Here is a 27,206-nt window from a genome sequence, read left to right on the forward strand (position 1 = left end):
GATGCTACCGATGGGGCCAAGTCTGGGGCCACAGCAGCAGAAAAAAAAGGACACGATGCGCACGATTAGGTTTTGGCCTTTAGTCTGAAAAAGTGTTGATTGAAAGTGTACAACAGAGAGCGGGTGCAAGCGGCCGAGGGGCCATGGAGCCGCCGATAAAAAAGAATGTCCTTAAATAAAGTGTTCACAGAGTAAAAACCAGGACCGCCAGTCCTTCCCTCCAACACAACAGAGCACAGGCACAGAACCGGTGATGAGCCCGAGGAGCAAAGAGGCGGCTGGGGAGGACAGCAGAGGCTCCCGGCTGCTGTGTGGAGGGAGAGCCCTCTTTGGAATGGGCGGAGTGAAGCCACCCAGCTCCCCCTGCACACCTCATACCCACTGCTAAGGCTAAAGGAAAATGACAAAACTCAGTCTCAGGTCCGGAGGGCTCAGAAAACAGTCTAGGTGGGCAGGGGTCTGGATGACTGCTAGTCCCGCTTGGCCTTCTTCTTCTTGTCGCTGTTGCCATTTTCTTCAGCCCCCTCAGTAGAGAGCACTTCCTCTAGTTTCCGCTTGCCACTCTCTGGCTGGAGCTCTGCTGTGTTTCGGGGCTTGAAGCAGATGATAATGCAGGTCATGTTGTCACACCCTGTACCATCCCCAGAAGTGTCTGGTGCCAGGCACTGATCCAGCAGCTACAAAAGGGATGGGGGTAGCTCAGCCACAGGGTTTGAACACCTTGCTGGGAACCTAGAGTCCCACAAGAGGGCTGGCCTGCTGAGTCAGGGTGATAGAAGGAGAGAAATGGGCCAGAGGTATCACAAAACAGCCCACTTGCTAGTCCATAAGGCATAAGGCTAAGTCAGAGAAATGAGAGAAGGTGGAACTTTGTAGTCGGGGTTTAGCGTCTGTCAGCAATTAATGGTACTGCTCCCAGATTGCTGACTTAGCTCAGATGAAGAGTAAACCCTGGCTATGCAGACCAAACACCCTCTCTTCTCCACCTTGGTACTCACCTCTTCCACAATGGATGACAATAACCGAAGTTCCCCATTTTCATCACGCTGGCTGATCTTTGATTGAATGAAGTCTACAACTTCCTGGCTGCTCATCACATTCCTGGGGTCGAGAACAACAGTCAGAATCTTCCAGTCTCACCAAGGCAGAGTAGAGGAGTATGGACAGAGGTGGTGGCCCAGGCCAGTGTAAATAACTACAGAAATTCTCAGCTCTGCCTTAGTCTGGGTGCTCTTCACTCACCAAGAAGTCTAGGTCTGGCTAGGTTCTAATCTTAGAGGTGCCCTGAGCCCTATAAGAGAAGAAATGCTGCAGAAAGGGGAATTTAGGGCATTCTGCCAGTGCTCACCAGATGCCATCACAGGCAATGACCATGAATTCATGGTCGTCAGTGAGAGTCAGCACCTTGATGTCAGGAAGGGCTGAAATCATCTGTTCCTCGGGTGGCAGGTTCTTGTTTCTCTTATAGAAGTGGTCCCCTGGAGTAAAGGAATGGTTGGTTGATGAGCAGTTTGGATACTTTTCCCACAGACTTGTGTTTGTGGCAGGTCAAACCTTGCCATTGATTTCCCTTCTTTACAAAGTTCCACAATCTAGTGGAATGGAGAACTGAGTCCTAGTTTTTCTAGTTTTAACCCTGCCACCAGACTGCTGAACCTTAAGAAAGTCACTCACCAGTCTTGTTCATCATTCAAATGTTACATAAGATGGATATAATAATACCTACATAGCCAGGCGCAGTGGCTCATACCGTAATCTCAGCACTTTAGGAGGCTGAGGCGTGCCTGAGGTCAGGAGGTCGAGACCAGCCTGACCAACATGGAGAAATCCCGTCTCTACTAAAAAAAATACAAAATTAGCCAGGTGTGGTGGCGCATGTCTGTAATCCCAGCCGCTCAGGAGGCTGAGGCAGAAGAATTGCTTGAACCTGGGAGGTGGTGGTTGCAATGAGCTGAGATCACGCCATTGCACTCCAGCCTGGGCAACAAGAGTAAAAACTCCGTCTCCAAAAAAAAAAAAAAAAAGATACCTATATATAATGATACCTATACCCATCTTAGCTATTTCACAGGAATATAAGAACAGAGGTAGTAGATATTGAAGTGCTTTGAAAGGCACAAGCACTAGGAAGATTAAAGTTTGCTACTAGGTAGTCTGGGACAGAGAGCAAGACCCTAGAAGTCTTTCCTGGTTTCTTGGCCCTTACCAATGGCTCTGGAGAGGTTGAGGCCCCCGTTGACTCGCCCATCCATGGTGACCTTGCCACCAGCATTCTTGATGCGTGCTAGTTCTACTTCATCCTCTGGTTTGTGATCATAGGACATGTCTAAAGCTTTGCCAGCCTCAGATACCACACAGCGGGAGTCTCCTGCGTTGGCTACAATCAACTGCTTCCCTCTTATCAGGGCCACCACCGCTGTTGTACCACTGTCAGAGCCAGGCTAAAGAGGAAGAAAGGGAGCATCATGGGAGCTTCTGAACATGAGTTCCTCACTGATGTGCTCCTGACCATTCACCTATGCTTGCTTTCACTGGGACTCCCCAAGAAAGCTTTAACAAATAGGAGAGGCACAGATTTCATCTTTCTAGAGACAGTAGCACACTCCCTCTCCTGTGTTTTTAGATAATTAGACCCCAAAGGCTTACCATCTCATCCCCCTTGCGGAATAAATCCCTATTACTATCACTTCCATCCTAAAGTATCAGGGGGATCCCCTTCCCCTGTCTCAAAATCAAAATTAGGGGATTCACACCTGCCTTGTGGCTTTTCAAGACTCATTGCTCCCGTTCCCCACACACCTCCTCTTTGCCTTCCATCCCTGGCACCATCATCTCTTCTTCTTCTTCTTCATCATCCTCTTCAGCCTCCTCGGTGTCATCCTCATCTTCCTCATTCTCTGCCTCCTCACTGCTGTAGCCATCCTCTTCCTCACTGCATTCCTGCCAGGAGGAGGATCCCAGACTGCTGAGACTGGGATGATCCCTTCCCTCCCCCCAGCTCATACTCAGAATCAAGAGGCCCTGACTGAACACAGGTCCTCAAAACACTGAAAGATACAAGTATATGGTCATGAAAATTGGGGGGATGGAAAGGGCTAGCATAACTGACATCCTGAACTGGGCTTAGCAATCACTAGCAAAAAGCCCAGGACAAGGCAAGGGCTGCCAGCCAAAAGTATCTTTCAGGCACTGTGGCCAGAAAAATTGTCCAGAGAAGAAAACAGCTAACTAGCCAAGGTAACAACTATATTCTTGTTCTCTCTCTAGGAGACAGACTCTGAAAGGCCAGAACTAGATCTGCTTGTTATAGTATCAACAAAGGAAGAGGTAAGAAAGCAAATGGTACCTGTGATGACGGAGCTCAGTGAATTCAAGGCTAAAGCTTAGAATACAGTGGGTCTTGGGGGATGATGTCAAAACAGGAGGAGAGTTGAAAACTACAGACGGCAACCAAACAGGACCTCTCTGCAACTTCAGCATCTGCCTGCCCTCACAGGCCCTTACCTCACTGTCTTCCTCTTCCTCCTCCGCCTCATCTGACTCATCCTCACTGTCCTCAAAGAACTTGGACTTAGCAACTCGAGGCAGCTTGTCAGAGGCTGAAGAGCAGGAAGGCCCAGCCTCTCCAGTGGGAATGCCAGGCTCACCAACTTGGCCTGCCTCAGTCCCACGTTCCGAGTTGGAGGAAAAGCCTGTGTAGGCCTTGGCTGTGGGGCCATTTTCCTGTGAAGGAGTTTCCCTAGTTGAGTCCTCAGGTCCTGCCTCCCCATTGAGGCCCTGGGACCCTGGTTCCTCGCCTGTCCCAGCTCCAGATTTGCTGTGGGGAGGGCCCTTGTGACAGTTCTGCCCGTAGCGTGTCAGCAGCTCTTCAATAGTCATGGTAGCCTCTTCATGCAGCAGTGCAGCCTCCTCATTGTCCACTGCAGGGAAGAGGCTAAATCAGAGCCCCCATGCCAGACTCCTCATGGGATCCGTTCATCTCACTATCTCAACAGCCCTTACAGCCTCTAACTTCCCCACAACCTCCCACTCCTAAGGTTCCTCTTGCTCATCAAGTCTCAGAAGAACATGCCCTAGCTCCTCCTCCTCCACAGACTTCTTTGGTTTTTGTGTTTCATCCCCTTCTTAATCAAAACAACACTAGTTACTATACTTCCCCTCTGACGTCTCATTTGTTATTGTTAAGTTGTAAAAACTCTATTCTGGCTGAGGATCCAGGAAGCCCACAGTGCTATTGTAGAATTAGGATTTAGGCTTAATGACTGGCTATTGGGGCTAATAACTGCTCCAGTCTTGAGGGGAAAAAAAAAAAGCACATAAATACCAGCAGGAACCAGGAAGATCCCATCACAATGACAAAAGATAATGTATATACAATGTTTACAGCTCAGATGCCACTCAACAAAGATAATTCTCTCTCTCTCCTTTTCGTAACCACATACAATGCAGGAGAACACCATAGGTTTCTTTAACATAAGGACTCCCCAGGTCCCTAGAAAGCCATCCTATCTTAGAATTGATAAGAAATATTAAAGAATATTTCTTAAAATGCTGATTTCCCCTCAAACAAGGGATGCCACACTCACCATCATCTTCATCAGCTACTTTTTCCTTTTCATCTTCATCCTCAGTGGGTCGCCCTGCAATCTGTGCCAGCTCTTTAATGACTTCCTCAGTGGTCAGTTTGGCATCAATAGCCAAGAAGGCATCTTCTAAAGCCTAAATATAAACAAAATAGTCTAAGACTAGTACAAAATGAACTCCCTATGTACAATCCTGAGCACAAGGATGGAATACAAATTAGAGTGTGAGCTACCACAGTAAGAGACACTCACAGATAAAAACAGTTCAGAGGCCTAGGAATAGTAAGGTAAGTCTAAAAGGTGGCCAATAAGCTCGTTTTAGGAACAGAATTCTTCAAGAGTAAATAAGCAGCAGCAGCTAGGGGACAAAAAGAAAGGAAAAGCCCAAGGGCTAGAGAACAAGGGAAAAGCCTACACAAGTGAGGAATGGGCAGTGTAAGCAGACAGACCTTCTGTAGCTTGCCTTCCTTGTAGGCCTTCTGATCTTTGATGATATCAGGAAGATATTTGGCACAGTACAAGGCAACTTCCTCCCCTAGAAGGAAAGGAAGGAAAGTCACCTGGAGCACTGCTCCCCACACATAGAAAGTGATACAATATTTATATGCCATAGTGGAGTGAACCCCAAGGGTTGAGGGGATAAATATCTTAGCACCCCTGAACCCTATTTGAAGGACACTGTTTGGGGAAGTTCTGGTCCAAAAAAATGGATTTCACCATCAATTCTCTCTGGTATATTAATATAACTCGTCTTTTCTCACATGTATACTTAGTTCTCCAGTGAAAAAAAGATAAAGAATCAGCTCATCTGGGTACAATTTTCTTTTTCTTTTTTTTTTTTTAAAGACAGGGTCTTGCTCTGTTGCTGGAGTGCAGTGGCATGGTCTTGGCTCACTGCAACCTCCACCTCCCAGGTTCAAGCAATTCTCCCGCCTCAGCCTTCTGAGCAGCTGGGACTACAGGCACAAGACATCATGCCCAGCTAATTTTTGTATTTTTAGAAGAGACGGGGTTTCACCATATTGGTCAGGCTGGTCTCGAACTCCTGACTTCGTGATCCACTGGGCTGAGATTACAGGCATGAGCTACTGCGCCCTGCCTAAAAATTTTAAAAAATAAAAATAAAAAAAGAGAAAGAGGCTCTTTGGATTAAAACAAGTCCTGGTGAGATTATAAACCAATACAGTACCTACTGGGAAAAAAGAATGACAGAATACAGAAAAACAGCACCAGGCAGGAAATGATATTGAGGGCCAGACCCTGGAAAGTAAATGAACAAGGGGACTGTTCTTGCCCTGGAACGTCTGGAATTGGGGTCCTAGAATGTTACCAATATGATCTGTTAAAGTTACCTCCATGTCCATCGTAGACAGAAAACATGGCTGTCTCACTGTCCAGCTCAGGAATACAGTTGTGAGCATCCTAGGAAAAGGACAGCATAATTGGCATGTCTCAGGGTCAAAGAATATTCCTCAGGTCATAGGGATCAATGTCACACCTTACTAACTTTTCCCTGGCTGGCCTATATGGCCTAGAAATAAGAAAGGAAAATGAAATGATAAAATAAATACAGAGAAAGAAAGGAGGGAGGCAAAGGAGGAAAGGGGAAGGAGAAAAGGAAGAATCAGGTTACTACCGCTATAATAACCTCAACCTAGGAGATATCTCAGACAAATGGCAGAATATTTGGCTGCTGGAAATAAACCTGACCCTTTTGGATCTGTGGAAACTACGGGAAAACCAGAATAAAGGATTTTTTTTCTTCTTTGTTTCTGAGATGGAGTCTCGCTCTGTCACCCAGGCTAGAGTGCAGTGGTGCAATCTTGGCTCACTGCAACCTCTGCCTCCTGGGTTCAAGTGATTCTCCTGCCTCTGCCTGCTGAATAGCTGAGATTACAGGTGTGTGCCACCACACCTGGCTAACTTTTGTATTTTTAGTGGTAATGGGGTTTCACCATGTTGGTCAGGCTGGTCTCGAACTTCTGACCTTGCGATTCGCCTGCCTTGGCCTCCCAAAGTGTTGGACAGGCTGTATACAGCATTATGTATAATAAAAAACAGTTGAGGTCGGGCACGGTGGCTCACGCCTGTAATCCCAGCACTTTGGAAGGCGGAGGCGGGTGGATCACTAAGTCAAGAGATTGATACCATCCTGGCCAACATGATGAAACCCCATCTCTACTAAAAATACAAAAATTAGCTGGGCGTGGTGGTGTGTGCCTGTAGTCCCAGCTACTCAGAAGGCTGAGGCAGGAGAATCGCTTAAACCCAGAAGGTGGAGGTTGCAGTGAGTGAAGATAACACTACTGCACTCCAGCCTGGGTGACAGAGTGAGACTCCGTCTCAAAAAATAAAATAAATTTAAAAAATAAAATAAAAAACAGTTGTAACCATCTAAATTTCCAGGAATAGATTACAAATGGTACGTATCTCCAGTGGAATACATGTAGCTGTTAAAAGCAAATATATGTTAATTTGGAAATGAGTTCATAATAAGTAGTAAAAGCAAAAAGTTAAAGTATCTACATGTATATGTGAGCCTGGAAGATCACATAGCAAACAACCACAGAGGGTGAGATTTGGGTAATAATTTCTACCTTTCGACATTCATTTTTAAATTTTTGTACAATAAACCACATTGTTCCATTCTGAATAAGGACAACAAACACACCTAAGAATTGGCCTCAAGTTGCCATTCTACCATATACTGCATGATCTCTGGTCAGCTACCTTACGGTGTGCCTCAATTTTATCCTCTGTGATGTGGAATAACATCTACCACACCCAAATCATCACAGAACTGTTGATAATGATGCAAAACACATAAAAGCCCTTTGTAAACTGGAATTCACTACGTAAATATATATACATACACACATACATACGTACACACACATGTATATTCTGCTCTGAAATTTAGCACCCATTTCACATTTTTCTTTTTTGTTCCTCTCAAAGAGGACCATGCACAATAAAGATTCATCTTACACCTTGAGGTCTCAGTCCCAAGAACTATTGCACAATTACCATCTCCTTCACTTCTTGGTGAAGCCTGGGATCTATATTATGATTTGGAACTGCTTCACCTTCTCTAAACACTTTAATTTTCTCCTTTTACATCTTTGCTCATAACCTTTACCCATACCTTTGCTTCTCTCTATCCCTTACTGAGACAGAGCCAAGTATTTCAACATGGTCTCTCAGCAATCTAGAAAAACTCACCCAACCTTGTATAACCCCACCAACTGATTTATGCCTGAATCAGGACTACTAAGTTTGCTAGTCATAAAATGTTATGAGATTGGCTGGGTGCACTGGCTCACACCTGTAATCCCAGCGCTTTGGGAAGGTAGGCAGGAGGGAATGATTGAGATCAGGAGTTGGAGACCAGCCTAGGCAACACAGCAAGACCCCGCCTCTACAAAAAAATTTTAAAATTAGCCAGGCATAGCAGCATGCACCTGCAGTCAATCCTAACTACTCGGAACACTGAGGCAAGAGGACCACCTGAGCCCAGGAGGTCAAGGCTGCAGAAAGTTATGATGCACCACAGCACTCCAGCTTGGGTGACAGAGGGAGACCCCGTCTCTAAAAGAAAAAAAAGTTATGGGATCACATTGACTATGGTCACTACTTCAATTCAGCATCTTGTTTTCGTTTTTTTTTTTTTTTTTGAGATGGAGTCTCCCAGGCTGGAGTGCAGTGGCGCGATCTAGGCTCACTGTAACCTCCACCCCCCAGGTTCAAGCAATTCCCCTGCTTCAGTCTCCCAAGTAGCTGAAATTACAGTATGCACCTGCCACCATGCCCAGCCAATTTTTGTATTTTCAGTAGAGATGGGGTTTTACCATGTTGCCCAGGCTTGTCTCAAACTCCTGAGCTCAAGTGATCTGCCCACCTCAGCCTCCCAAAATGCTGGGATTATAGGCATGAGCCACCGTGCCTGGCCAAACACAGAAATTCTCCTCTCTTCCTAGATTGACAATTTCTCTTAAACTCCTGATCTCAAATCCTTCTCCTTCAAGAGCTTACTTCACAGAGAATGTAATAACCTTAACAGCAATCCAAATAGCCATTTTGGCAGTGGCTCATGCATGTAATCTCAACATTTTGGGAGGTCAAGGCAGGAGGATTGTTTGAGGTCAGGAGTTCAAGACCAGCCTGGGCAACATAGTGAGACCTCATCTCAGCAACATCCCCAAATAGCCATTCTGCAGACTTCATTTCCCCTAGCCATTATGTGGGATTAAACAGCACAAATCATGTCAGTTTCCTTTTCTTTTTCAATGTTTATTTTAGAATCAGGGAGTACATGTGTAAGTTTGTTACAAAGGTATATACTGTGTGATGCTGAGGTTTGGGGTATGACTGAACCCCTTTCGCAGGTGGTGGGTATAGTATCAAATAGGTGGTTTTTCAGCTGTTCCTCTGCCACCCCCACTCCCTACCCCCCCGCACCACCACCTCTAACAGACCCCAGTGTCTATTGTTGCCATCTTTATATCCATGTGTACTTGATGTTCAGCTCCCACTTACAAGTGAGAACATGCAGTATTTGGTTTTCTGTTTCTGTGTTAGTTCACTTAGGATAATGCCCTCCAGCCACATTCATGTTGTTGCAAAGACATGGTTTCATTCTTTTTAATGGGTGCATAGTATTCCATGGTAGCTATATACCATATTTTCTTTATCCAGTCCACCACTGATGGGCACCTGGGTTGATTCAGTTTTTGCTATTGTGAATTGTGCCGCAATGAACATAGACGTACATATGTTCTTTTGGAAAAAATGATTTATTTTCCTTTGGGTGTATACCCAGCAATCAGATTGCTGGGTCTAATGGTAGTTCGACTCTTAGTTCTTTGAGAAATCTCCAAACTGACAGTGCCTAGACTAAATTAATTTATACCCTCAAAAACAGTGCACAAGTGTCTGCTTTCCTCTGCAGCCTTACCAATGTCTCTCATTTTTTGACATTTTAACAAAAGCTGTTCTGACTGGTGTGAGATGGTATCTCTTTGTGGCTCTGATTTGCATTTGTCTGATGATTAGAGATGAGCATTTTTTCATGTTTGTGGGCCACATGTACATCTTTTGAGAAGTATCTGTTCATGTCCTTCACCCACTTTTTAATGGGGTTGTTTGCTTTTTACTTGTTAGGTTCCTTATAGATTTTGTATATTAGACCTTTGTTGGATGTATACTTTGTGAATATTTTCTCCCATTCTATAGGTTGTAAGTTTACCCCCTTGATAGTTTCTCTTGCTGCATGTCACTTTTCTTGAAAGATCTCTTGGATTCTGTGTAGTTCTATACCTCTGACTGCCTGTTTCTACAGGATGTTCTCTCTCTCTCTCTCTCTTTTCCTTTTCTTTTCTTTCTCTCTCTCTCTCTTTGCTGGGATAACAGGCACACGCCACCATGCCCAGCTAATTCTTGTGTTTTTAGTAGAGATGGGGTTTCACCATGTTGGCCAGGATGGTCTCAATCTCCTGGACCTTGTGATCCGCCCACCTTGGCCTCCCAAAGTGCTGGGATTACAGGCGTGAGCCATGCACCCGGCCAGGATGTTCTTTCTTTCTATACCTCAAACTTAACACATGTAATCAGGAAATCAGCAGTCTGCAAAAAAAATCAGAGGTTCCCCTATAGTTCTTATTTCTGTAAATGGAATCTTAACTCTCCCAGGCAGCACTTAATCCCAGAGTCAAGCTTAACTTCCTGGCTGTCTTCCACCATCAATCACTGAGTCCTGCTGGATTTTCCTTCATCATGTTGTTGTTCCTGGATTACTTTGTTTTGTTGGTTTTTTTTTTTTTTTGAGAGAGAGAGTGAGCCTCCCTCTGTCACCCAGGCTGGAGTACAGTGGCGTGATCTCAGCTCACTACAACCTCCACAACCCAGGTTCAAGTGATTCTCATGCCTCAGCCTCCCAAGTAGCTGGGATTACAGGTACGTGCCACCACGCCTGGCTAATTTTTATATTTTTAGTAGACACGGGGTTCCACCATGTTGCCCAGGCTGGCCTCAAACTCTCGACCTCAGGTGATCCTCCTGCCTCAGCCTCCCAAAGTGCTGGGATTTAGGCATGAGCCATCACGCCAGCCCACAGTAAAATTATTATTATTACTGTCGCCAGGCTGGAGTGCAGTGGCGCAATCTTGGCTCCCCGCAACCTCCACCTCCCGGGTTCAAGCAATTCTCCTGCCTCAGCCTCCCGAGTAGCTGGGACTACAGGTGCGTGCCACCACACCTAGCTTATTTACTTATTTGGAGACGGAGTCTCACTCTGTCGTCCAGGCTGGAGTGAAGTGGCGCAATCTCAACTCACTGCAAGCTCAACCTCCTGGGTTCATGCCATTCTCCTGCCTCAGACTCCCGAGTAGCTGGGACTACAGGCGCCTGCCACCACGCCCGACTAATTTTGTATTTTTAGTAGAGACGGGGTTTCACCATGTTAGCCAGGATGGTCTTTATCTTCTGATCTCATGATCCACCTGCCTCGGCCTCTGAAAGTGCTGGGATTATAGGCTTGAGCCACCGCGCCCGGCCTAATTTTTTATTTTGCGCAGAGATGGGGTTTTAAAATTAGCCATGTATGATGGTGCACACCTGCAGTCCCATCTATGTGGAGGCTGAGGTAGCAGGACTGCTTGAGCCCAGAGGTTGAGGCTGCAGTGAGCTATCACAGAGCACCACTGTACTCTAGCACAAGCAAGAATAAGACCCTGTCTCAAAAAAAAAAAAAAAAGAAAGAAAGAAACCATTAAAAAAAAAAACATAATAACAACTGTTAGCAAGAACGTGGAGAAACTGAAATTCTTGTGTACTGCTGGTGGAAAAGTAAATGATAGAGGTGTTGTGAAAAACAACATGGAGGCCAGACACGGTGGCTCACGCCTGTAATCCCAGCACTTTGGGAGGCCAAGGCAGGCAGATAATTTGAGGTCAGGAGTTCAAGACCAGCCTGGCCAACATGGTGAAACCCCATCTCTACCTAAAAATACAAAAATCAGCTGGGTGTTGTGGCAAGCACCTGTAATCCCAGCTACTTGGGAGGCCAAGGCAGGAGAATCACTTGAACCCTGGAGGTGGAGGTTGCAGTGAGCCAAGATGGCACCACTGTACTCCAGCCTGGGCGCCACAGCAAGACTCTGTCTCAAAAAAATAAAAAAAATTAGGCAGTCACTAAAAGACAAATACTGTATGATTCCACTTACAGTATGAAGTATCTAAAGTAATCAAATTCATAGGGACTGAAAGTAGAATGCTGTTTGCCATGAGCTGGGGACTTATTTAACGGGTATAGAGTTTCGGTTTTGTAGGACGAAGAGTTCTGGAAACTGGGTGCACAACAATGTGAATGTACTAAATACTACTCAACTGTACATTAAAAAATCATTCAGGCTGGGCGTGGTGGCTCATGCCTGTAATCCCAGTACTTTGGGAGGCCGAGGCGGGCGGATCACTTGAGGTGAGGAGTTAGAGACCAGCCTGGTCAACATGGAGAAACCCTGTCTCTACTAAAAACACAAAAATTAACTGGGCATGGTGGTGCACGCCTATAATCCCAGCTACTCAGGAGGCTGAGGCAGAAGAATCTCTTGAGCCCAGGAGGTGGAGGTTGCAGTGAGCCAGGATTGCACCACTGCACTCCAGCATAGGTGACAGAGCAAGATTCTGTCTCAAAAAAAAAAAAAAAGAAATGATTAAGATGGTAATTTTTATGTTACGTGTATTTTATCACAATGAATTTTTTTTTTTTTCTTCTTGAAACAGAGTTTCACTCTTATTGCCCAGGCTGGAGTACAATGGCATGATCTAGGCTCACTGCAACCTCTGCCTTCCCGGTCAAGTGATTCTCCCTCCTCAGCCTCCTGAGTAGCTGGGATTACAGGCATGCACCACCATGCCCGGCTAATTTTGTATTTTTAGTAGAGACACGGTTTCTCCATATTGGTCAGGCTGGTCTCAAACTCCTGACCTCAGGTGATACACCCGCCTCGGCCTCCCAAAGTGCTGGGATTACAGACGTAAAGCCACCGCACCCAGCCACAATGAAAATTTTTAAAGAAAAAGAAAAAGCCAAAAACTTTCCACAAAGAAGAGCCCAGGCTCAGATGGCTTTATTGGTGAATTCTACCAAACATTTACAGAAAAATTAATACCAATGATTCACAAATTCTTCCATCACATCGAAAAGAAGGCAACACTTCCCAATTCATTCTATGATGCCAGTATTACCCTGATTCCAAAACCAGAAAGAGACATCACGACAAACTACAGACCAATTATCTCTGATGAATATAGACATAAAAATCCTCAACAAAATAGTAGCAAACTAAATCCAGCACCATATAAAAGGGTAATACACAATGATCAAGTAAGATTTATACACCAAAAAAATGCAAGGTTGGTTTAACATTCAAAAAAATCACTTAATGTAATATAGTGTATCAGTAGACTAAAGAACAAAACCCTATGATCATCTCGATAGATATTATAAAAGGCACTTGACAAAATCCAGTGCTTATTAATGATAAAAAGACTCAATGTCAGAATGCCAGTCTGGGCAACACAGTTAAGACCCTGTATCTATAAAAAATTTTTAAAAATTAGCCCAGTATGGTGGTGTATGCATGTAACCCCAGCTACTAAGAAGGCGGAGGCAGGTGGATCTCTTGAACCTAGGAGTTCAAGGTTGCAGTGAGCTATGATTGAGCCACTGTGCTACAGCCTGAGTGACAGAGCAAGACTGTCTCTAAAAAATATATATATAAAATAGACTCAACAACCTAGGAATAAAAGGGAACTTCCTAAACCTGATAGAGTACATCTATGAAAAACTGAGTCGGCTGGGCGTGGCGGCTCACGCCTGTAATACTCCCCCAATTGATCTACAGATGCTGCATAACCCCCATCAAAACCCAGGTGCCTTTTGTGCAGAGATTGACAAATTAATCCTAAAATTTATATGAAAAATAACGAATTTTAAAGACATTTCAAAACGTACTAAAAAGCTACAGTAACCAAGATAGTGTATCACTGGCATAGGGACATGTAGACCAATGAAATGGACTTGAGAGTTCAGAAATAAAACCCTCATATTTACGGTCCATTTATCTCTGACAATGATGCCAAGATAATTCAATGGGGGAAAAGAACAGTGGTTTAAACCAATAGTGCTGGGACAACTTGATATCCACACACAACAGAATGTAGTTGGATCACTCCCTCACACCATTCATAAAAATTCACTCAAAATGGATCACAGACTTAAATGTAACAGCTAAAACTATACAACTCTCAGAAGAAAACCTAAGAGAAAATTGTTGTGACTTTGGGCTAGGCAAAGCTTCTTAATAAAAACAAACAAAACAGACAAATTGGACTTTATCAAAAGCAAAAACTTGTTTCAAAAGACACCGTCAAGAAAGCAAAAAGAGGCCAGTGCGGTGGCTCACAACTGTAATCCTAGCACTGTGGGAGGCCCAATCGGGCAAATCACAAAGTCAGGAGTTCAAGACCAGCCTGGCCAACATGGTGAAACCCTGTCTCTACTAAAAATACAAAAATTAGCTGCGCGTCATGGCGCGTGCCTGTAGTCTCAGCTACTTGGGAGGCTGAGGCAGGAGAATCACTTGAACCCGGGAGGCGGAGGTTGCAGTGAGCCGAGATTGCACCACTGCACTCCAGCCTGGCAACAGAGTGAGACTCCGTCACAAAACAAAACAAAACAAAACAAAACAAAACAAAACAAAACAAAAAGAGGCAGGGTGCAGTGGCTCATGACTGTAATCCCAGCACTTTGGGAGGCTGAGGCAGGCTGATCACTTGGGGTTAGTAGTTGGAGACCAGCCTGGCCAACACAGTGAAACCTGGTCTCTACTAAAAATACAAAAATTAGCTGGGCATGGTGGCACACACCTGGGTCCCAGCTACTCAAGAGGCTGAGGCAGGAGTATCACTTGAACCCAGGAGGCAGAGGTTGCAGTGAGCCACGATCGCGCCACTCCATTCCAGCCTGCGGGGTCAGATCAAGACTGTCCCCCGACCAAAAATAAATAAATAAATAAAACAAAACAAAAAAAAAATCAAAAAGTCCACAAAAATTGGAGAAAATATTTACAAATCATATATCTAACAAACTTGTATCCAAAACATATAAAGAACTCTTAACATATAAAAAAACAAAAAAAAAATCCAATTAAAAATGAACAAAGGCTTTGAATAGACATTTCTCCAAAGAAGACACACAAATAGCCAATAAACACATAAAAGATGTTCAAACATAAGGCCTGGCATGGTGGCTCTAGCCTGTAATCCCAGCACTTTGGGAGGCCCAGGGAGACGGATCCTTTGAGGTCAGGAGCTCAAGACCAGCCTGAACAACATGGTTAATGCCCTGTCTCTACTAAAAATACAAAAAATTAGCTGGGTGTGGTGGCATGTGCCAATAATCCCAGCTGCTAGGGAGGCTGAGGCAGGAGAATCGCTTGAACCTGGACAGAGTGAGACTCCGTCTCAAACAAAAAGTTCAAACATCATTAGCCATTTAGCCATCAGAGAAATATAAATCAAAATGACAAGGAGACACCACTTCACACCCACTATTAGTTATTATAAAAAAAGTGGGTAAGTGTAGTGAAGATGTGAAGGAACTGGCATCCTCATATATCGCTGGCAAGAATGTAAGATGGTACAGCCACTTTGGAAAAGAGTTTAGCAGTTTCTCAAAATGTTAAACATGTAGTTACCATATGACCCAGCAATTCCACTCTTTGGTATATAACCAAAAGATATGAGGATATATTTCCACACAAAAATTTGTACATAGTATCACTATTTATAATAGGAAAAAAAAAAGTGGAAATCCAAAATGTCTATCAACTAATGAATGAACAAAATGTGATATATCCATACCATGGAATATTATTCAACCATAAAAAAGAATGAAATACTGATTGATTAATGATACAACATTGATGACCCTTAAAAATATTATGCTTGGCTGGGTGCGGTGGCATACGTCTGTAATCCCAGCACTTTGGGAGGCTGAGGCGGGCGGATTGCCTGAGCTCAGGAGTTCGAGACTGCCCTGGGCAACATGGTGAAACTCGTCTCTACTAAAATACACACAAAAAAATTAGCCATGCATGATGGTTGCTGCCTGTAGTCCCAGTTTTCTCGGGAGGCTGAGGCATGAGAATCACTTTAACCCAGAAGGTGGAGGCTGCAGTGAGCCGAGATCACGCCACTGCACTCCAGCCTGGGCGATAGAGGGAGATCTTGTCTCCAAAATAAATAAATAAATAAAAATAAAAAAATTATGCTTAGGTACAACTATGATATATCAATTAAAAAATATCAGGCCGGGTATGGTGGCTCATGCCTGTAAGCACTTTGGGAGGCTGAGGTGAAAAGATTCCTTGAGGCCAAGAGTTCAAGACCACCAGCCTGGACAACACAGTAAGACCCTGTCTCTATGAAAATAAATGAATAAATAACAAGAATTAAAATTAACCTCCTGGGGATAAGAAAAAGAGTTAACTAGGAGATAAGAGAAAATTCAAGAATTGTTAAGTCATTAATTTGGGATGGAGTACTGGGTCTTTTGCTTCCATTCCATCAATGAAGTGAGGAAGGTTCCAACAGAAACAACTGTAGCAAATGGGAGTGCCTAAAAGAAAACTAGCATCTCTTTCCTGGTTACACAGGCAACAGACTTGGTGATCTGCCTGAGCTCTATGTCTATCTGAACAGAAGGAGAGAATTTTAAAAAGTGCCCACTGGAGCCTGAACCACCTTGCTGGTATCCATCCAAAGGAGTCCAGCAGTATGAGGTCAAGGATACACAGCAGGTGGTAAAAGCCAAAGAAAGTCTAAAAACCAAAAGTGGAGATCAAGTCCCTCTAGGCCAGGCCTGGCTATTGCTGGAAACAAAGAGATGGTGAGTGATAACTGGATATGAGACTGGAGTTTTAAAGAGAATTCTGATTCTCTTTAGCTCTGTAAAATAAAATCTGCAAGGCAATGATCTAGAAATAAGCAAAAGAACCCTGGGTCAGCAAAATATTTATTCTTAAATCTACTACAACAATGTATGTGTGATTAAAAAAAAAAAAACAAAAAACTCATTCTTATAGGTAAAGCTGAAGGTAGAGGGAATGCTTGGGTTGGGGAGTAATTTACTCCTCAGGGGTCAACAGGCTTCAAAGTCAATTTCAAAAATACATATGCTTAGTAAAAGCATCCAGATATAAAAGGAAATGTATTTAGAATTCCATTTATAAAATGTTCAGAATAGGTAAATTCATATTAGTCATGTAAATTAGTGGATGCCACAGGCTAGTGGAAGGGAGGTACGGAGTTACTGGTAAAGAGTACACGGTTTCTTTTTGGGGTTCTAAAACTGATTGTGGTGATAGATGTATAACTCTGTTTGAATATACTACAAAACAGCCAGGCACGGTGGCTCATACCTGTAATTCCAGCACTTTGGGAGGCTGAGGCAGGTGGATCACTTGAGGCCAGGAGTTCAAGACCAGCCTGGGCAACATGGTGAAACCCTGTTTCTACTGAAAATATAAAAATTAGCTGGGTGTGGTGGCATGCGCCTGTAGTTCCAGCTATTTGTGAGGCAGAGGCAGGAGAATCACGTGAACCTGGGAGGGGGAGGTTGCAGTGAGCTGAGATTGCATCACTGCACTCCAGCCTGGTTTACAGAGCAAGACCCTGTCTTGAAAAAAGAAAAAAAGAAAAAAAAGAGAATATACTAAAAACCACTGAATTACACCCTTAAAATGAATGAATAATATCCTTAAACCTACTGAATTATACTCTTAGAGTTCATATACCATACAGTGTATGAACTATATATCTCAATAAAGCTGATTAAAAAGGAACCTGTAAAAAATAAAAAGGAATCTGTATATACATTTTCAAATACTAAATATGACTAAAAGGTGTTGTTTTTCTGCTAGCATTGGGTCAAAAAGGAAAAAAAAAGTTGATATATTTCATCTCTGAACTAGATCTAGAAAGAAACAAAACAACTATACTGAAATCATACTCTGTCTACAAAATGTCATTAAACATCTTAAGTTCAGTTCTAAAGATTTGTTTCCAGACAGTACAATGTCAAGAACTACTGATCAGACCTGTATAAATTTCTGTGCTTAAATTCAAGCCCTTACCTCTCAAAGTCCAATTCTAAGACTAATAACCCAATAGAAGATTGGAGGTGGGGAAACAGTAGTAACAACTAAGGAACCAGACAACAGAACTTGTGTAAAATATCCTTGAAATCTTGAGGAATAAGTTCTGATTGTATTTTCCAATTGCTCGAGAACTTATAAGGGAATAGAATAGAATATAAAATAATTTCTGGACCAGGCATGGTGGCTCACACCTGTAATCTCAGCACTTTGGGAGTCAAGGCAGGAGAATCATTTGAGCCTGGGAGTTCAAGACCAGCCTGCGCAACATAGCGAGACCCTGTCTCTACTAAAATAAAAAATTAGCTGGGCCTGGCAGCATGTGCCTGTAGTCCTAGTTACTCAGGAAGCTGAGGTAGGATTGCTTGAATCCAGGAGGTCAAGACTGCGAGTGAGCTATGATTGTGCCACTGCACTCCAACGTGAGCAATAGAGGGAGACCCTGACCCTAAAAAAATAAATAAATAAATATAGGCCGGGTGCGGTGGCTCACGTCTGTAATCCCAGCACTTTGGGAGGCCAAGGCGGGCAGACCATGAGGTCAGGGGATCGAGACCATCCTGGCCAACACGGTGAAACCCTGCCTCTACTAAAAATAAAAAAAAAAAAATTAGCCGGGTGTTGTGGTGGGCACCTGTAGTCCCAGCTACACGGAAGGCTGAGGCAGGAGAATGGTGTGAACCCAGGAGGCGGAGCTTGCAGTGAGCCAACATCGTGCCACTGCACTCCAGTCTGGGCGACAGTGTGAGACTCCGTCTCAAATAAATAAATAAATAAACAAACAAACAAACAAACATAAATAGGCCAGGTGCGGTGGCTCACGCCTGTAATCACAACACTTTGGGAGACCGAGACGGGTGGATCACAAGGTCAGGAGATTGAGACCATCCTGACTAACACGGTGAAACCCCGTCTCTACTAAAAATACAAAAAAATTAGCCGGGCGTGGTGGTGGGCACCTGTAGTCCCAGCTACTTGGGAGGCTGAGGCAGGAGAATGGCATGAACCTGGGGGGTGGAGCTTGCAGAGACCGGAGATCAGGCCACTGCACTCGAGTCTGGGCAACAGAGCAAGACCCCATCTCAAATAAATAAATAAATAAATAAATAAGTCCTCAGCCTGGGCAAAATTGCAAGGCCCCATCTCTACAAAAAATTTAAAAAAATAAAAAATTAGCCAGTCATGGTGGCATGTGCCTACAGTAGGCTGAGGCTGGAAGACCCCTTGAGCCCAGGAGGCTATGCAGTGAGCTATGATCAAGTCACTATAAAGGTAGATAAGGGTAGTGAGGATGTGAAGGAACTGGCACAAGAAATCCTGTACTCCTTACCACTCAAGCATGGGCAAGAGTGAGACCCTGTCTCAAAATAAATAATTTTAAAAATAAAAAGGCTGGTCACGGTGGCTCATGTCTGTAATCCTGGCACTTTGGGAGGCTGAGGCAGGCAGATCTCTTGAGGCCAGGAGTTTAAGCTGAGACTGGCCAGCATGGCAAAACCCCTTCTCTACTAAAAATACAAAAAAATTAGCCAGGCATGGTGGCGCGTGCCTGTAATCCCAGCTACTTGGGAGGCTGGGGCAGAACTGCTAGAACCCAGGAGGCAGAAGCTGCAGTGAGCCGAGATCGCACCACTGCACTCCAGCCTGGGCAACAAGAGCAAAACTCCATCTCAAAAAACTAAAAGAAAAGAAAAGAGTTTCTCCATGTTCATAGGCATACATGTGATATAATCCTATAGTAGCTTTGAACTGTGAATGGGTACTGCATGCCCATTCACATGCCCAATCAAATGCAAAAAATGCATTTTTACAAAAGTTGCTTAACTACATTCTAGACAAAGAAATTCTGGCCAGGCGCAGTAGCTCGTGCCTGTAATCCCAGCACTTTCAGAGGCGGAGGCGGGCGGATCACCTGAGGTCAGGAGTTCGAGACCAGCCTGACCAACATGGAGAAACCCCGTCTCTACTAAAAATACAAAAAATTAGCCAGGCGTCCTGGCACATGCCTGTAATCTCAGCTACTCAGAAGGCTGAGGCCGGAGAATCACTTGAACAGGAAGGCCAGTGAGCTGAGATCGCACCACTGCACTCCAGCCTGGGTGACAGGGAGACTCCGTCTCAAAAAACAAACAAACAAACAGAGAAATTCTGACCTGGTTTAGTAAGTAAAAAGTGCTTTAAGCTATTGATATGAGATGCTAATCTGAGGATAAGAAAATAAATGCTTTTCAACCTTCAATGCCCTAAGGTAGAACCCCATAGCATACTTGTGATGTTTCTTTTTGTATTTTTTCCATTAATTTAATGACTGAAACTAATATGCAGGTATTTTAAGAATTTTCTGCTCAATACTATCTCTACAGTCAATTCTAGATGACCCCTTTTGACCATTAATAAGGCAGCTTCTACACAGCAATAAACAGCTGGCCTACTCAAAATTATACTATAGATATTGACACTGCCTTTAATAAAAGGAAACTATGATTCATAGGACAGAAAATTCCCGGCCAGGCATGGTGGCTCAAGTCTGTAATCCCAGCACTTTGGGAGGCCGAGGCGGGAGGATCACGAGGTCAGGAGTCTGGCCAACATAGTGAAATCCCATCTCCACTAAAAATACAAAAAAAATTAGCTGGCCTGGTGGCAAACGCCTGTAATCCCAGCTACTTGGGAGGCTGAGGCAGGAGAATCGCTTGAACCCAGGAGGCAGAGGTTTCAGTGAGCCAAGATAGAGCCAAAACAAAAAACAAAAAACAAAAATTCCTAACTCTCCATAGAAAGCAGTTTTGTCACTTCCAGAGAACCTCACAACCAAATGTTAAATGTACTCTTGTCCCTTTAAGACTACAACAACTGATAGGCCAGGCATGGTGGCTCACGCCTGTAATGCCAGCACTTTGGGAGGCCAAGGCAGGCGGATCACAAGGTCAGGAGTTGGAGACCAGCCTGGCCAACAGAGTGAAACCCTGTCTCTATTAAAAACACAAAAAATTAGCTGGGCATGGTGGCAGGTGCCTGCAATCCCAGTTACTTGGGAAGCTGAGGCAGGAGAATTGCTTGAACTCAGGAGGCGGAGGTTGCAGTGAGCCGAGATCATGCCATTACACTCCAGCCTGGGCAACAGTGCGAGACTCTGTCTCGGAAAAAAAAAAAAAAAAAAGACTACATCAACCGAATCTATTTTCAGATTTGACTTCTTATTTAGCCATCAAAAACTCAAGGGCCTTACCTTATATATTTATCAGGCACCCCTCCACAATCTACCTCTTTTTTTTTTTTTTTTGAAATGGAGTCTTGCCCTGTCGCCCAGGCTGGAGTACGGTGGCGCGATCTCAGCTCACTGCAACCTCTGCCTCCTGGGTTCAAGCGATTCTCCTGCCTCAGCCTCCTGAGTGGCTGGGATTATAGGCACGCGCCACCATGCCCGGCTAATTCTTGTATTTTAGAGACAGGGTTTCACCATATTGGCCAGAATGATTTTGGTCTCTTGACCTTGTGATATGCCCCCCTAAACCTCCCAAAGTGCTGGGATTACAGGTATGAGCCACTGTGCCCAGTCCCTACCTCTTAATCCCAAAGTACATACCTCAGCCACTTTTTTCATGGAGAAAGGAGGAGGGAGGGGAACATCATCTGTGGTTTGTTTTTTTTTGTTGTTGTTGTTTTTTTTTTTTTTTTTGAGACGGAGTCTCGCTCTGTCGCCCAGGCTGGAGTGCAGTGGCCGGATCTCAGCTCACTGCAAGCTCCGCCTCCCGGGTTCACGCCATTCTCCTGCCTCAGCCTCCTAAGTAGCTGGGACTACAGGCGCCCGCCACCTCGCCCGGCTAGTTTTTTGTATTTTTTTAGTAGAGACGGGGTTTCACTGGGTTAGCCAGGATGGTCTCGATCTCCTGACCTCGTGATCCGCCCGTCTCGGCCTCCCAAAGTGCTGGGATTACAGGCTTGAGCCACCGCGCCCGGCTGTTTGTTTTTTTTTTGAGACAGAGTCTGTCATCCTGGCTGGAGTGCAGCGGTGCAATCTCAGCTCACTGGCCTTCCTGTTCAAGCGATTCTCTGGCCTCTGGCTAATTTTTGTATTTTTAGTAGAGATGGGGTTTCACCACGTTGGCTAGGCTGGTCCCGAACTGACCTCGGGTGATCTGCCCCCCTTGGCCTCCCAAAGTGCTGGGATTACAGGCGTGAGCCGCTTCGCCTGGCCTGTGGTATTTTGATTACCTCTTCTCAAAACACCCTGGCTGCTGGGCGTGGTGCCTCACACCTGTAATCCCAGCGCTTTGGGAGGTAGAGGCGGGTGGATCACCTGAGGTCAGAAGTTCGAGACCAGCCTGACCAATGTGGAGAAACCCCTTCTCCACTAAAAATACAAAATTAGCCAGGCATGGTGGCACATGCCTGTAATCCCAGCTACTCAGGAGGCTGAGGCAGGAGAATCGCTTGAACCTGGGAGGCGGAGGTTGCAGTGAGCCAAGATCACACCATTGTACTCCAGCCTGGACAACAAGATAGAAACTCCATCTCAAAACACCACCACCACCACCCTGGTCACACAGGAAGAGAAGTTGGAAAGAGGCAGAAAGTAAAAATGCCAGCTATTGATGGTTGCCATTTTTGTCTCAAGAGTCCTCCCTATGGCTGAATCTACCCATCAGTCAGGATTTCAACGACCTTTAGTGGTATGATAACCTCACCTCAAATGAAGCATTAGGACCAAGCAAATAGGGTACATAAACTTTATTAATTACTGGATTAAGCCCTAAAGCTTCAGAGGAATGGGAGTACTTTACATTTTCTGGAAAGATAAGGTTCAGGGAAGAGGCTAGAACTCAGTTATTTTCTTGCAATAGCAAAGAAACTATGCTATACTTTGAGGAGAACAAAAGCCAGAAGGAAAAGTATCAATGAAGCAGAATAGCATCCCAAACAATACTCTTCAAGAGGATTTGATTAGGCATATTTAATTATTGGTTAGGCATATTTATTCAAACAAGGGCAACTTCAGAAACAGCACATTAGCAAGATTTTAATACCCTAAGCAGTTATCTCTCAGGAGGAAGATTAGGATGTAAGGAATAGTCTAGTAAGAGATCTCTATACACTAAAATGTCCCTGACAAAAAAATCATTTTCTAATTGAGGAGAAACCAAAAATAAAGGGAAATGCCCTACAGAGAAGCAGCAAATAGTATGAAATCACTGGGCAAACCAACATGAAACACTGAGTAGTCAAGCAACTCAATCCATAAAGAAAACTAGAAAGAAAGGCACCAAATAAATGGAAAAACAGCAGAGAAGTGAAAAATATTAAATGAGAAACCTGGAAGAAACATTTTACTGCGAGATGGAATATTCACCTCAAATCTCACAACATTAACAGAATGCCACGGAAATGGAACCTCTCAACTACCTACTTTCCTTCTGAAACTATATCCAGATTTATTTACTCATTCTTTTTCTTTTTTCTTTTTTTTTTTTTGAGACAGAGTCTCACTCTGTCGCCCAGGCTGGAGTACAGTGCCACGATCTTGGCTCACTGCAACCTCTGCCTCCAGGGTTCCAGCGATTCTCCTGCCTCAGCCTTCCAAGTAGCTAGGATTATAGGCACGCACCACCACATTTGGCTAATTTTTTGTATTTTTAGTAAAGACGGGGTTTCGTCATGTTGTCCAGGCTGGTCTCGAACTCCTGAGCTCAGGCAATCCGCCCATCTCAGCCTCCCAAAGTGCTAGGATTACAGGCATAAGCCACTGCGCCTGGCCTATTCATTTATATTTTGAGACAGCATCTCGCTCTGTCGCCCAGATTGGAGTGCAGCAGGGCGATCTCGGCTCAATGAAGCCTCTGCCTCTTGGGCTCAAGGTGATTTTCTATCTCAGCCTCCCAAGTAACTGGGACTACAGGTGGGCGCCACCACACCCAGCTAATTTTTTTGTATTTTTTGTAGACACAGGGTTTCGCCATGTTGCCCAGGCTGGTCTTTAACTCCTGAGCTCAGGTGATCTGCCTGCCTCAGCCTCCCAAAATGCTGAGATTACAGATGTGAGCCACTGTGCCCGGCCTAGATATTTCTAATAGACAATTACATCTACCAAATAGTTATACTGTGTATGGTTGTGAAATATGAATGCTATGCTTCAGTTTGACATAGATGCTTAACAATGTCTAGTGTCTTCAACAATCTGATCCTACAGATTCTTTCCACCAAAGCAGTGACTTAACCTTTCTGCACCTCAATTTCTTAGCTATAAAATGTGGGAGGCACCGGGTGTGGTGGCTCACGCCTGTAATCCCAGTACTTTGGGAGGCCAAGGCGGGCGGATCACCTGAGTCAGCCCAAGTCAGTTCGAGACCAGCCACATGAAGAAATCCTGTCTCTACTAAAAATACAAAATAAGCCGGGCGTGGTGGCACAGGCCTGTAATCCCAACTACTGGGGAGGCTGAGGCAGGAGAATCGCTTGAACCTGGGAGGCGGAGGTTGTGGTGAGCCGAGATCGCGCCGTTGCATTCCAGCCTGGGCAACAAGAGCGAAACTCCGTCTCAAAAGAAAAAAAAAAGTGGGAGCCAAAGCAGATAAGATGAACTATAGGATCCACTCCAATCTTGAAATTTTATACCTAATTATAAAATTGTTATTAAGGTCAGTTACGAGTATCAAATTTGAATTGGAAAACAAAACATTTAAGTTCATACTGTCATTCCAGAGCTAACCACAGGGAGGAGCGAGGGATTTGAAACGATTCCCAAGGGAGACAGTATTTCGCTGTTACCTGAAGCCCACCCGGTAGGTGGATAAACCCTCAATCCCAGACAGAATATTTCCCTCGCCCTTTTACCTAAACTTCAGAATGCTCTTCACAAAGACACAGTTAACCTGTCTTCCTCCCTTTCCTCCCTACCACAGTTTTCCCTCTTCTCTTTGTAGTTTAACATCAAGTTTTACCTAATACTACTCTTCCCCCCCGAGTTTTCTTTTCCCCTTTTGTTCAGAGTAAAATTTTCTAGAAAAGCTCTTTGTAGGTAGGTTGTGAAGAAAAAAATTGATGAAATGACTTAAAATCAAAGAAACTATACAACAATTATAGGCAAACGACAATTACTGATTAAGTTTTAGAGAAATCCTAAGAGAGAAAGAAAACCAAGCATAAGAAGAAGGAAAATCTAGGGACCGACATAATTCAAGTTTTCCAAAGTTAGTAAAAGCCCCTGAAAAGAGTGTAAATGAGTGACAACCCCTGGAGGTCGGGTCCAGCCTCTGAAATTAACATACAAGAGCCCAAGGCCAGGCAACCAGAATGTGAAACAGACTCTGTCTGGGTTTCCTTTCACTGTCAAACCCCTAGCCAAAAGAAGCTTCCCACATCACATATTTTAAATATTAAAATTTAAAAAGTTATTCACATCTATTCACCTCTCCCTCGAAAAACAAATGAACAAATAGTCCCTCTTTCCGTATTTACTCCCACACTAAACCTCACACCGTTGATGAGCCTGGAGGGCTAGGTTGGCACGAGAGGATGGCGCCAAAGCTCGGGGAGAGGGCGGTCAGTGGGCGGAAGGTGCCTCTTCCCACATGGCCGAGCCCTCGCCGCCACTGGCCACCGGCATACGGTCCCCAAGCATCGGGAGCTCCCTCTCGGCCCCGACCCCGCGGTCTCTGTCGCCTCGCAGACGGGCGCTGCGGCCGTAGGCTCCCGATTGGGACCCTTCCCAGGGGAGGACCCCATCCCCCGCTCCCTTTCTCCGTCAGATTCCCGCCCCGCAGCGGCCAGCCTATGGCCCCTGCCTCACCTCCATGGAGACGCGCCAGCCTTGCATGGCGGAGAAGCCGTAGGGCAGCGGCAGGCGCGGGGCGCCGACCCCGTCCCCGGAGCACTTCACCGTGTTGGGCTGGGAGAGATAGGCACCCATGGCGACGGCTGGCCGGCGGCCTCAGGGGCAGGAAAGCTGGGCGCGACCCGTGCCGGAGCCGAAGCCCCGGGGGTGCGCGCGGCAGAAGCAGGCCCCGCGGCGCGACCGACGCAAGGTGCCGGTGAAAGGCGCGAGGCCGGCCAGGAGGCGGTAACGGGACGGGCGCTGAGAGGGAGCGGAAGCGGAAACGGCGCCGCTCCAGACCCCGCCCGGCGGCTCGGCGGGGCCAGGCGCTGCGGGCAGTCATTTCCTTAGCAACTCGCCCCGCCCGCAGGGACAACGGCCCGCCCAACGGCCGCTCCCGCGAGACTGGCGCGACCACGCCCACCAACGGCCGCGATACTCCTCCGCTTCCTCGAGCAGGTGGCGGTTGGCCTTTCTGTGTACCCCTTGTTCGTTCCCAGTCCCCAGCCTCTTGGCGTTTTGTCTGACGCCTCTTTTGTGTCGGACTCGACGCTTCCGGCCCGTCCTCCAGTGTTTTCATCCCCCTCTCCCCAACGTCGCACCCTCAGACTCCGCAAACCCCGCCCGATTTGGTTCAATTAAAGTTGACTAGTATTTGTTCTGAGCTTAGGAAGCACTTGGCCAGGCCCTGCGAGGCCTATATGAGAAGAATGTGAGTCTTTTCTGACAAAGGAAAGCGAAGACCTCGATCTGTGACATAATTCGAGTTAATACAATGTAGAAATGTTTGGTACAGCCTATTCTGGGTGAGAAAAGCTCAAAGGATGGGAGGAGAAGCTGTGTCTTGGAGGATTGAAAGGATGTGGACTCTCAGGATGCTTCTGGATTGCATTATGCCACGGGAAAGGGGAATAATGTTATAAGGTTTGGAGGAGTGAGGGAAGAATGTGAACTGCATTTAGGGAGATTTTTGAGGAAGCTGGCTGGCCTCGGAGAATGATTCTAAGTTGTAATATTAGCTAGCTAGCTTGATAAAAAGAAGCGCCAAGATGAATGACTTGGACTTCATTGTCATCCTGGTGTAACCTTTGGCATCGTTGGTCTAGTCTTTGTACGCAGTGTACATTGGAGAGAGAGAGAGTCTGGGGCACTGTTGGCTTTTTTTAAGATGGAATTTCGCTGTTGTTGCCCAGGCTGCAGTGCAATGGCGCTATCTCCGCTCACTCCAACCTCTGCCTCCCGGGTTCAAGCGATTCTCCTGCCTCAGCCTCCCAACTAGCTAGGATTCCACGCCTAGCTAATTTTTGTATTTTTAGTAGAGACGGGGTTTCACCATCTTGGCCAGGCTGGTCTCGAACTCCTGACCTCGTGATCCACCCGCCTCAGCCTTCCAAAGTGCAGGGATTACAGGCGTGAGCCGCTGCACCCGGCCTGGGGCACTGCTACTGGTTGAAGCGCTCTAAGCAGGAGATGAGAAGAGCTGGGCGTAAGGTGGTACCAGGCAGGGTGGCAATGGGAATCCAGATGAAAGGACAAATTAGACAATAATGAGACAGATTTGGTAATAAATTGGATTCAAGGGATGGAGAGAAAAGG

The 27,206-nt window shown here is 45.3% G+C and overlaps 1 protein-coding gene across 1 annotated transcript; it reads right to left on the bottom strand.

Moving 5' to 3' along the window:
- Positions 1-65: 65 nt before the first annotated feature.
- PPM1G (protein phosphatase, Mg2+/Mn2+ dependent 1G) lies at positions 66-25,920 on the bottom strand. Its single transcript, XM_007971125.3, has 10 exons — positions 25,587-25,920; positions 5,936-6,005; positions 5,033-5,118; positions 4,587-4,719; positions 3,505-3,920; positions 2,800-2,940; positions 2,207-2,441; positions 1,349-1,478; positions 999-1,101; positions 66-677 (listed from the first exon to the last, which is right to left on the bottom strand). Exons 1-10 carry the CDS (start codon positions 25,704-25,706, stop codon positions 471-473), a joined length of 1,641 nt encoding a protein of 546 aa, XP_007969316.1. The 5' UTR covers positions 25,707-25,920; the 3' UTR covers positions 66-470.
- Positions 25,921-27,206: the final 1,286 nt, after the last annotated feature.

Source organism: Chlorocebus sabaeus, chromosome 14 (assembly GCF_047675955.1).
Source record: "Chlorocebus sabaeus isolate Y175 chromosome 14, mChlSab1.0.hap1, whole genome shotgun sequence".
Taxonomy (NCBI): domain Eukaryota; kingdom Metazoa; phylum Chordata; class Mammalia; order Primates; family Cercopithecidae; genus Chlorocebus; species Chlorocebus sabaeus.

Excerpts from the sequence above, each read along its gene's own strand:
- PPM1G (XM_007971125.3), bottom strand. The coding sequence starts at position 25,706 with ATGGGTGCCTATCTCTCCCAGCCCAACACGGTGAAGTGCTCCGGGGAC. Across the intron at positions 5,119-5,935 it reads TGTCTACGATGGACATGGAG|GGGAGGAAGTTGCCTTGTAC; the intron begins GTAACTTTAACA and ends CTTTCCTTCTAG. Across the intron at positions 2,941-3,504 it reads AGGAAGAGGAAGACAGTGAG|GAATGCAGTGAGGAAGAGGA; the intron begins GTAAGGGCCTGT and ends TCCTCCTGGCAG.